Source organism: Cynoglossus semilaevis, chromosome 1 (assembly GCF_000523025.1).
Source record: "Cynoglossus semilaevis isolate Cse_v1.0 chromosome 1, Cse_v1.0, whole genome shotgun sequence".
Taxonomy (NCBI): Eukaryota; Metazoa; Chordata; class Actinopteri; order Pleuronectiformes; family Cynoglossidae; genus Cynoglossus; species Cynoglossus semilaevis.
Window position 1 is genome coordinate 17762056 of NC_024307.1, and position 11539 is coordinate 17773594.

The window sequence follows — 11539 nt, forward strand, 5'->3', positions numbered from 1 at the left end:
TGTACTTCTGTGTCTCCATGGCCATAAACACAAGTCCAGTGTCTCTAGGCAAACACACACACACACACACACACAGTTCAAGTTCAAACACACAAACTCAAACACACCCACACAGGGAGTGGTCAGGTTGATTATTAAACCAGGAGCCGTCTAAAGTCTTTATTAATATCTGCGACTATGGAGCACAGCCACACAGCCACACACACACACACACACACACACAAAGGTGTGAATGAGCCACAGCCTCCACTGAAGCTCAGGGTCTCTGAGTTTGTCTTTGTCAAAGTCACAGTTACATAATGAGACTCCTAAATCTTTGGTGGAGGCAGGGAGAGGGACAGTGTTAGGGTGATGTGGAGCAGGACTCACTGAGTCAGGACGGGGTTCAGAGCCTCAATATAAAACACAGGAACAGTCTCCCTGGGGTCTGAAACAGGAGCTGCAGATTAAAGGGTGACTCTTTGATTAGTTATCCATTATTTATTCTCCTGGACATTAGAGGACAGGCCTGACCTCACACTCCACAGACCATAGATATGGATGTGAGCAGTAATGGTTTTTCTCTGTATGAGGACTAAGGTATGAATTATTAGGGCTGGGCTGAGTTAACAGGTTATAACTATTATAACTGAGGAGTTAAAGTCACTAGAGTACTTAAGAGTACTAATACTTGAAGTATACAGTACAGACTGTTGATGCCAGAAAATCACCTTCAGGAGAACCAGAACAACCAGCTGACATTGTTCTCTACATTAGAGGTAACTACACATTAACTGGACGATTTTGTCACTGTCTTATCATTGAATTGGTAGGTCATTAAATGGCAGGGTGTAAGAATGTGTCTACAAGTTCGACACTGGTTTGACTTTCAGTGCAACGTGACAAGTTACACAGCATTCACCTAACATTCCATTACACTGTTCATTTTCAGTTCATCTTTAAGGCCCAAATGCAGGAAATAGAAATTCTCTCCCAACCCTTGATTCTTTCAGCCCCATTAAATCAGCATTTTTGGAATTTCTCTACATTTCTGTAATATTTGTTTCTCAAATTTGTAACAGCTATTCCCTTTACCATCTTCATTGCTAACTCTGAGCTATTTTTTGTTTGTTGCGTCTGGTTAACATTGGATTTTAAGTGGTAGTTATTATTTCTAAATTATCTCTTCACAATTCCTTGCCATATTTTTAATAACCACGTTTACTAACAGTCTTTGTTCATTGTTATATTTTCCGATTCATTTTTTTAAGCAAAGATATTTGTCACTTCCAGAGATCCAACATTCTCTGACCAGGTGTGAGAAGCAGACAAAATCAATTGGCTGACCAGTCAATAAGTTAGTCACAGATTTTCACTCTGTTGACGTTTCTACCAGCTCCAACCCTCGGAGGGAAACTTCATGTCCCAGCAGCAGGGAGTAAAGCAGCTTCTACTTTTGGAGCCACATTCACCATCTGTGTGTGTGTGTGTGTGTGTGTGTCTGCACAGGAACCCTGTATGGTCACAGAACGACTGCAGCCATGGCTGCTCTGTTTATCTGCATCTTTATATGTGAGTGTGTGGAGAATATGTGGCAGTGGCACCATAAAAGGGAGAGTCAGAGAGATGGAGGAGGTGCAGAGGAGGAGGTGCAGTGGAGATGGTAGTGATGATGATGATGCTACATTCCTCTTCATATTGGGCTGTGCTGTTTCAGGGAACAATGCTGCATTTACTTGTCTTAAGAGCGTTTTCCTGCCGACTCACAAAAACACTCGTCCTGTCTGCATCCTGAAGCCTCACCAACAATGGACACTTGTGTTCATTTAAACATAAAATTGAGCATCATGAGGTCGTTGCAGTGGCAGACAATGTGTTATATATGGTTATTTTCACACAAAATAGAGCAATAACAAAAAACAATCTATCAAACAATAAGTCAATGTCAGCAAGTTTACCTGCATTTAGAATCATCGCAGTAGAAAAAAATGAAGATTAAAAACAGCTTCACTTGTCTCACAATGGGAGAACGAACATTTAAAAACAAAATAAAAGAGTTTAAAGAAAAGTAAAAACTGAAAAAAGTAAAGCTAAACTAAACTAAAATAAAGTAGAAGCTGCAATAACTGGTTGCTCCTATGGAGGCGCCCTATTACAATCAAAAAGGCTGCCAGCAGGGACCAAGGGGCGGGGGAGTTTGCTAATTAACAGAAAGCTCTCTGAAGAAAATGACTCCAGTTTAATGTGATCATAATTTAATACAGTCAAGCAGAGTTTTCCCATCACAACCTCAGATCTCAGGCCTGAAGCCATAGAGAAAATAATGAATTGAATCGACTACAAAATGACCAACAAACGTTTGTCTGTCAGACTAAAGCAATGATTCTTTCTATGGAGTTTGGTGCAGAAGAGTAATAAAATGAATTTTAGGTTTGATCATCGTAGACTGCTGCAGGTTTCTGTCAGAGTCCCACCTCAGCACAGACATCTGTGTTGATCAGGTGTCAACAACAACAGCTCTGATCTGGATTCATGACTGGAACCTCACAGTACTGCAGAGCTCTTTGTGCTAAAGGACGACTAAGTTTTCCGCATGTTAACGAGATTGAATGGCCGACCGTGACTCGACCTCCAAACGCTGACCACCTCAGTGAGCTACAGGCTTGTCTGAACAGGCTGCACATCCTGGTCGTCACGGAGACCACAGCGTCCTGTTCTGACTGTTCTGCTGCGGCTCCGTGAACTGGTACAAGAACATGAGGATGAATGTCAATGAGCAGTGATCAGGATCGATGTTGGCCTCCGTCAGCGCAAAGAGAGGTGCTGCAGCCCGACAGGAGCAGGAGGAGGAGGAGGAGGAGGAAAAGAAGAAGGAGGAGGTGGTGCAAAAGGAGGAGGGGAATTTATTGGCTGGTATTTTAAAAAGTGCTCAGTCATGGTCATGTTCCTGCTGTGCCAGGATGAGTCACAGAAAAGTCACCATCAGGTGGTGGAGATTTTTCATCAGGGATTTTACCACATGTACTCACTGTCTCTCCTGAACTCCCCTGAATGTGGAAGATTTATAGAAATACACATTTAATAAATGTATTAACGGAAGAAAACCCTGTCTGGCCTGACCTCACCAGTGTGTACTTGCTCAAGGTCAAGGTCGACTGACTGCATCCATCCATCCATTTTCAACCGTTTATCTGTTACCAGGTTGTGGGGGCAGCAGTCTCTATGACCACCACTCAAATCACACTGCACCGTACCAACCCCCCTGAACCTTCCTGCAGGTGGTGAGTCCACTGGAAGGTACCAACCACCCTGACTGGGATTTGAACTTGCCCAGGAGGTGAACCCTGGGGTTCCACACCAATGACAGAGACGTTGACTCTGGGCCAAAGCTCCACTTGACTAACTGCAGTTGTACTAAATTGTCAGAGTGTGCTTTTACCTAGCAAAGTGATCAACATGTCCTTTCATGTACTCTGCAACATGAACCAGGCCTTTAGAAGAGCAGTCTGATATTTAGATCTTTAGTTCTTTTTCAAAACCTAAAATAGAAACGGCGACCTTGTGAGAAGTGACAGTAAAAAGCTGCGGCCTCAGCCATGAGTTTCCTCTCATTTTCATATTTCAAACTGTTGTTTTCAGTTTCAGAACACCCTTGTCATTCGTAGGAACTCAGCGTACCATTGTAGGTATCTGTTGGTTGATGTTAGGACGTTTGTCGCACCTCATCAGCTTTAGTGTGAACGTGTGTCTCTCACCTTGTTTCTTCAGAGCAGCCTTGGCGTGCTTTACTGCCTCCCAGGGGCTGGGGATGTCCAGGAACACAGCGTCGGCCACTCCTGTCACTCCAAAGCCGTCCTTACACACGTCCTGGTTCCTGACGGTGACCAGGTGATCCACACGATGTTCTTTAAACTCCTCTGCCACCTTCTCCGCCCTCTGCTGATGAAACTCCACTGTGTGCAGGTGACCCGTAGGGGCGATGGTTCGCAGGATGGCGTGGGACAGAGAACCACTGCCGGTACCTGCAGCACAGAAGACACGTTCTATAACCAGAACTGAAGGACATCATGGGGCTGCACAACTGCCGCATTTAGAGAACGTTTTCCTAGGACAGTGAAGGCATCACTGCCGAAACTTTGCCTTAAAGGAGTTGGTTTAGCTCCTTCTATATTTAAGCTGGAATTTAAATATTGTTGTTATTATTATTCATCTAAAATCTATATTACATCAATGTCACTCATTATTTAATTTTCTTTAATAAAAAAGATGAAGTCAGATTTTCATAGACTCACACATGGAACACAGAGTAAAAACAAATCACCACATTTCATCCACACCTAAACGTCAAAGCTTCAAAGACAGACTTTGTTTATAAATTGTTGGTTTTAATAAATGTCCTGGACTGATCCCACATAAAACAGGAGTCCTCAAGGTTTTTCAGGCAAAGACCCTCAAACAGATGGAAACGTGGAACAGTGACCTTGACCATGTATTGCATAAAATAGTTTAAGATTCAAGAGTTGTATTTGTCACAATGAAATAAAAATTGTAACCGACAAAACTGTTCATAAATTAGAAATTTGATTACATTCATTTGAATGTAAGAAATGAATAAAATAAAAGGAAATACGACTAAATTATTCCCAACTGTTCAAAAATGCCCTTGAAACTAAGATGGAAAGAAACTCAAATAAAAGTCCTTATTTACAACCACTGTGTGTTTAATTCAATATTAATGAACATCCTTCACAGGAGCTTTTATGCAATGAGCCTCGGCTGCAAATTCCTATCTCTAACTGTAACTGAACCTTTCACATCATGTTGTATGAAACCTGATCAACATGCATCAGGTTACAGTCATTTCCTCTCAGAAAACAGAGGTTGAGCAAAAGGAGAAAAAGGATCTGTTCTCATTCCTGTACTGTCACAGTCATAACAAAAGAGCCATGGCTGTTACCACAACTGACTGACACACACACACACACACACACAGCCCCTCTTCACTCTCCCTCTGATAAGTGGATGATACATTTGTGAGTGGGCCTTTACAAACGTCACCACTGCTGCTGCTGCTGTTGCTGCTGCTGCTGCACACAATGCCTGCTAATGTACCATCTGTGGAGGGCCGATGTCAGATTTAGGTGGAGGAAGAGATAAGCCCGGTCATGTGACCAGCAGCTGAGGCAGAGGGAGGGGAGCATCACAGTCAGAGAGGCCGGTGCATCCCATCCTCCATCCTTTCATTCCTCCATCCCCTCAACAGCCCTTGAACCTCCTCATGACATCACCACTGTCTTTGTTAGCACTGCCACAAAGAGGGCAATGTTTGCCCCACCGTCACTCTCTGACTGCCCTCAGCTCACACTGCTCAGCAGTACAGACTGAGAGGGTTGAGGAAGTGAGGAACTGAGAAGGGAAATGAAAGGTTGTAGTGAAAGGACACAGAGGTCATTGGCTAGTCTGACACTGAGACTGACATTCTCTTCAGGCATATAAACTGTATGTCCTTAAAAGACTCCAGAATTTTTCTGCAAGCTCCCAGTAGGATACATTACATTTTCAAGTGCTTCAGGTGTCTAAACCTGCCCTTGAAATAAGGATTCAGAAGACAAACAAACCCAACAATGACCTCAAGACATGGGCTGCATCAAGTGGAAACAGCAGGCGACCAAATACAGAACCACACAGGTAGAACAATGGAACAAGATGATCAGGATAGATGTAAAACTCTGGCTAAGACCTCATCAAACACGGTAGCGTTAGCTCTGCTGTTGCCTCCTGTCCATATTCTGGGGTTTTTAAATGAAACAACATTGACTTCTATTAAGTCTATAAAGCAACACTCAACTGAAGTTGTCCCCGTCATGTTACCAAATGGATAAATACATAAATTAGTCAAGATAACTAAATGATAGCTGTAGAGCAGGACACCAGATCATCATAAAAAAGTGAGCCAAAGGACAGTCAAACATTAGCCTGAAAATATAGGAGCTAAATATTAGCAAAAAGGATTTTCCAAAGAATATTATAAAGTAAGCTGAAGTACCTTAAATTAAAGCTGTGTCAGAAGAAAGAAAAAAAGAAAATATAGCAAAAATGTTTGACAAATGTTACAGTTAGCCATCAATATATAGCATACTTAATCGTAATAAAAGATAGGTATATCAAGAGCCAGAAACTTTGGTCCATCAACATCAGCAGTTTTAGCAAAATTATGAAAATGCTTAAATTAAAAAACTGCAGCTTGATTTTACAGTGGTGAGCAGACGCGGTTCATCTGCAGGTCACACTCCAGTCCAGGTGTACAGAGTCTATGACACCTCCTCCACTGCTGCTCATTAGTCAGAGATGAAACCAAGTCTGATGTGAGATGTGAAGAAGAGGAAGAAGGAGACGTGACTTCTGTCAGACACTGTTCCAGGCTTTTACCACAAGAGGAAACTAACTATCTGTACAACGGACTAAAATATACTAAGGCGGTCATGAACTTTCTGATAAGCACTCTCTTTGCACAACAACACCAGTCTGAAGAAAAACACTGAGAACACTGGATAAAGGCACCTTTTAAGAAAGCTGATCAGGTTGTAGCCAGAAGTCTGTGTAAAGATGTTGACAATAATTGATAATAGTTTCTTTGGGTTTGCTTTATCTTATCACTGCAGTACTTAGACGTCTTATAAGTACTTAGAAGTCAGTACAGTGTCACCACAAAGTGAAACATGTTGCTGAGCACAGACACCAGAACTAATGTTAGCTACAACAGAAGCAGCTACACTTGTCGGTGTCATACCATGACTACACTATCTCGATAAATGTGCTCTGTGAGAAGTGACCTGAGTCCAGACCTAGGTCTGCTCCTCTAAACTGCTGCTAGAAGAAGTCAGTAAGCAGAGGAAACAGAGCATAGAGGCTGAAGACGTGGTGTGGGGGCAGGGAGAGGACTAGAATCACACTGCTGACCTGGACCGTCAGAGTTACTTCATCCCTGCTTTCTGTTCTCTGTCTGAACCAATTACAGCCATAGCATCAGTCTTTCTGAGGGAGGAGAGAAGTGAAACTAGGAGCCAGGTCGGAGAACAGGAGCTGGACACTGGAGAAGGTGAAAGTGAGAATCTGATTGTTCCACTGATGACCCGCTTTGTTCCTGCAGACTCTAGTAAATGATTCACGACCTTCCTGCTCTTTGTTCAAAGGATTTGCATAAATGAGTGATGAGGAGGCGGAGCCAGAATCTGGAACGGCTCAGGTGAGCGTGCAGGTGGAAGTGGAGGAAGTGGATACGAGGATTCAGGAGAGAATTACAAAACTGAAATCTTCCTGACATGAGTTCAAACAAATCTGTGTTTTACAGAACATAATGACGACTGGCTCAGTGTGATGCTCTCATGTATGGGCCAGAATCTCCCAGGAGTGTTTTCAGTACCGTGTTGAATCCAAACCACAAAAGAACGTGTCAAAGATGAAAATTCATCATTACATTTCTTTTTATATATTTTTTCTGGGTGACACTTTGGCCCAGAGTCAATGTCTATGTCATTGGTGTCTGGACAAGATCGAATCCCGGTCAGGGTGGTTGGTCCCTTCCTGTGGACTCACCACCCGTAGGAAGGTTCAGGGGGGTTGGTGCGGTGCAGTGTGATTTGGGTGGTGGTCATAGAGACTGCTGCCCCCATGACCTGGTAACAGATAAACGGTTGAAAATGGATGAATGGATTGATATTTTTTCTGGTTTGATGGTGTGCTGTGGGATTTTTCAAATGTAAATGTATGTACCCTGGTTCCACAGCAGTTGGGATGTTACTGAAGTTGTGTCGCAGGGATTAAATAAACGTTCACTGCTGTTGTGTTGTTCCCCATGGTTTGTTATTGCACACGACCACTGCCTTTTATTCTTATTTCAGGGCTCTAGCCTCACACTTTAAAGTTATCAAACTTACATGTTGGCCATGGATACACTTCATTTTAGGTACCATTTACTAATTACGCTTCACTTGTTTTAAAGTTGACAAGGTAGTTGTGCGTCAGTGCAGGCAGAAAGAGACACATCATCAGAACATCATGTCTAATCTGTGTGTGTTAGTACAGACAAACACTTCAATGAACATGGACCAGATCAACACTGTCACTCTATCAGTGTCAGTCTGCCGTCACTTTATCTATTCATGTCCAAGTTATTCCTCTGGACTGATGATGTCGTTGTGCACATTTACGTGCGCACACTGCTGATTAAATATTCATACAGACAGCATCAGAGAGTCATGTGACACTGATGCAGATAACACAGCTCTCTGCATGCAGCTGCTAGGACTGCTGAGTCAGCATTTCTCCTTTCTCAAGTCACTCTTCACCCCTGAGACCACACACACACACACACACACACCCACACACACACACACTCGCACTCACACTCACAAACACTTTTCACTGAGCACAATCAATTAAGTGACATGCAGTGAAATATGATGGAGCATTGCACCAAACACTCTCACTGCCACACTGGCACACACACACACACCCCAGCCTCCATCCTCCGTGCCACACTGGCACACACACTCCCCAGCCTCCATCCTCCCTCACTTCATCTGGACTGAGAGAAAGAGATTAAGCAGGAACCAAGCGACTGCAATCAAACTAATGGAAATACAGATCAGAGCTGAAGGTGGAGCAGAGGTCCAGGAAAATGATGGGGGAGAAAAAATGAGAGAGAGGGGAGGATACAGAGGGGATAGAATTACATAATCTTCAGCACACTGGTAGGTTTCACACTGTGTGGATCAAACAGATGAGGTCTTTGGTGCAAAACATCTGACAAACTGAAAAATGAGAATTTGCAGTTTAAAGCTTTTGAAAAGTCTGATTTTGAAAAACAAAAACATGTCTGGACAGTTAACAATAACTAATAAAGTGCAGTATATCAGGCCTAACCACACCTTCAACACAAACACTGCCACAGTCAGAAATGGAGTTGGACTCCAACCAGTTAGGGAGAGAAAAATGGTCAGAACTTAATCTTCCATGTTAGTGTCCAACATGTTTATTACATTGGACATTGATGTCATTTTATAATTTAGTAACCAAATGTTGCAATGCAACATGATGGAATTAGGTTCCAAGATCCAATGATGACATTTCAGCATTAGCCTTAACATTACAGTGTTCTCTTTAAATATGAAAGATCACATGCATCACACACACAACGCAGTGTTCAACCTTATTTTCTTTGCTCCTGGAACTTTAACCGTGGATAAAATTACACCTTTTTTCTAATCAAATGAAAACAAACAGGACAATTATAAGATTCTAGTATTTAAATATATGATTTGTGTATTTTTCTTACTTGACAGCAACCTTTATCAGCAGCAGCTAAAAGATGACTGACAACAGCGAGGATGTAAACCACACATTGTCGCCGGTAAAGACTGACAGACTCTTCCTCTTAAAAAGTATTTCACACCAAAACCAGAGTCACATCCGGACTTCAGGATTTATTCTTAGTCATCCCCTTTTTGTCAGAGGGTTATAAGTCAAAAGCAGATATCAATGTTACTATATGTATCAGGACTTTAGGTCTAGGTTTTTATTTTGGTGGTCTTTCTCCATCCATAACTCACCTGACTCACAGACCACTGATCCTGGCTTCAGTTCCAGCATCATGGTGATGGTGGCGATGTCTGTAGTGTAGAGAATCTGTGTTCTGTGGGGCAGGGATATTGTCCACAGTTCAGGGGTCGGGTGAAGAATGTAGACATAGCCACCTTTACTGCAGGTGATCTTTGACCCATAACGCTGACCGATCAGGTCAGTTGAATGGCGAATGACACCATAGCGGGTTTGTGTTTGGGCCCCTTTCTGTACCTTCACTGGCATCGTGGAGTCCATACTTATGTATATGATGACCACGTCTCCATCCTGAATGAGGTCTGAGTACTCCACAAAACTCATGGTTACACTGAAAAACAAGGAGTCAAATTGAACAAACGGGTCACAGGTCAGTTAAATAACTGTAAACGTTGATTTACGACACAATAAAAGTGGAGCACACTCAACTTGCCATCAGACAGAGTTTATGTCCCTGGCAGTCTCTGTCTGGTCAGTTGTAAGTCAACCATCGGAACTGATGGTCACACACCTTATTTAATCTCTTGCATCATTAACTTTCAACATTTGGCAGCATTTTACTAATTTAGGCTAAATAATCCATTCATTCTTTAGACTACCTTTTCCTTTATGCTATCTCTGAGCTAATTTTGAGATGTACTTAAAAAATATGAGCATTATTTTGCCTATGTTATAGTTGTTTTGAGCCAACATCAATTCTTACCTGGGAAAACGGTAGATTTCCTTGATTTATTTATAGCTACCTAAACAAAAATGAAGAGTTTCTAAGAGAGTTCTTAATCTAATCTTCTTGGTACAACCTGCATTAAAAATCGGATACATTTGCTTTACCCGATGTTTAATTGGTTAATGGTAGAGATTTAAGTGCACAACTTTAGTTATCTATTTGTTGCTAACTTAACGCTGATCTTAAACTTAGAATAACGTTTGGGCTGCGTCCATGAAGATAAATATTAAATATTTTTTTTATTTTTAACATGCTCTTCTGAAATAAATACGATAATCTTCACAAGGAATAACTAACGTCCCAGCAGGAAATATTTAAACACATTTATGTAATTATGGATGTAGTTTTTAACAACTGAAACCAAGTAATTTCAGGGTCCAACTTGCTGAGCAGCTAGCATGCTAAACTTAGCATTGACAATTTGAAAAGCGAGTAAAACCCGTAGCTGTGTTTGGTACCTACCTTCAGCGAGAATTAAACTTTCACTTTGGTCAGAAAAGTTAGTGTGTTTATTCAAACACGCCGTTTTATTCCATGTGTATGTGGTTTAGTATTCGCATGTGAAAGGTTTTGACAGGATTGCAGTCATTCGTTTATTCACACGTGGTGTTGTTTTCACAGGAAGTGAGGTCACGAAAAGCGGATGTTAATAATAAACTGTTTCACGCACAATTTCTAAATCATAGAGGTCACTAATATATATTGTCTACATTGTCGAGGTTAATACAAATTAAATTAATTGCCCGTTTGATTTCGTTATTTTTTTCTAATCCCGCCGCGAGTCACGAGGAGGTCAACATTTAAAATCATTGTATTGCGTTTCAAATTAAAAAATAAATGTCAAAGGGTACGAACGTAATAAGCCAAAACAAACCTATTAAAGTAATTACAATACAAAAAGCCCTATACGGTGAGTGATATTAATGCCCCTTAAAAACACTTTGTGATTAAGCAAACATTTTTTTGAATAGCCATGAAATTTCATCCATAAAACCACGTGTTTACAATTTCACCTTATGCCAAACCATGTTTGAAAAGCCATTTATAAAGAAAATAAAAAACAGTATTTTAAAGAATTGTTGATATAAAATGTATAATATTTAAAATAATAACTGATAATAAAAACAAGAAGGAGAGATGAGGACTTTTTACATTAACGTTTCATTATATCAGTTATCAATATGTCCTTGCTAACATGTGATATTTTAGGTTGAT

General features: G+C 41.3%; 1 protein-coding gene across 1 annotated transcript in view; it reads right to left on the bottom strand.

The window, feature by feature from the left end:
- Positions 1 to 10961, bottom strand: part of trmt61a (tRNA methyltransferase 61A) — a 13383-nt gene extending 2422 nt beyond the window's left edge. Inside the window, exons 1-3 of the mRNA XM_008315892.2 lie at positions 10787 to 10961; positions 9591 to 9928; positions 3735 to 4001 (exon numbers count right to left, since the gene is read on the bottom strand). Of these exons, the coding sequence (XP_008314114.1) occupies positions 3735 to 4001; positions 9591 to 9921 (598 nt within the window). The 5' untranslated portion in view covers positions 9922 to 9928; positions 10787 to 10961. The remainder of the gene's footprint in view (positions 1 to 3734; positions 4002 to 9590; positions 9929 to 10786) is intronic.
- Between the last annotated feature and the right edge of the window lie 578 nt (positions 10962 to 11539).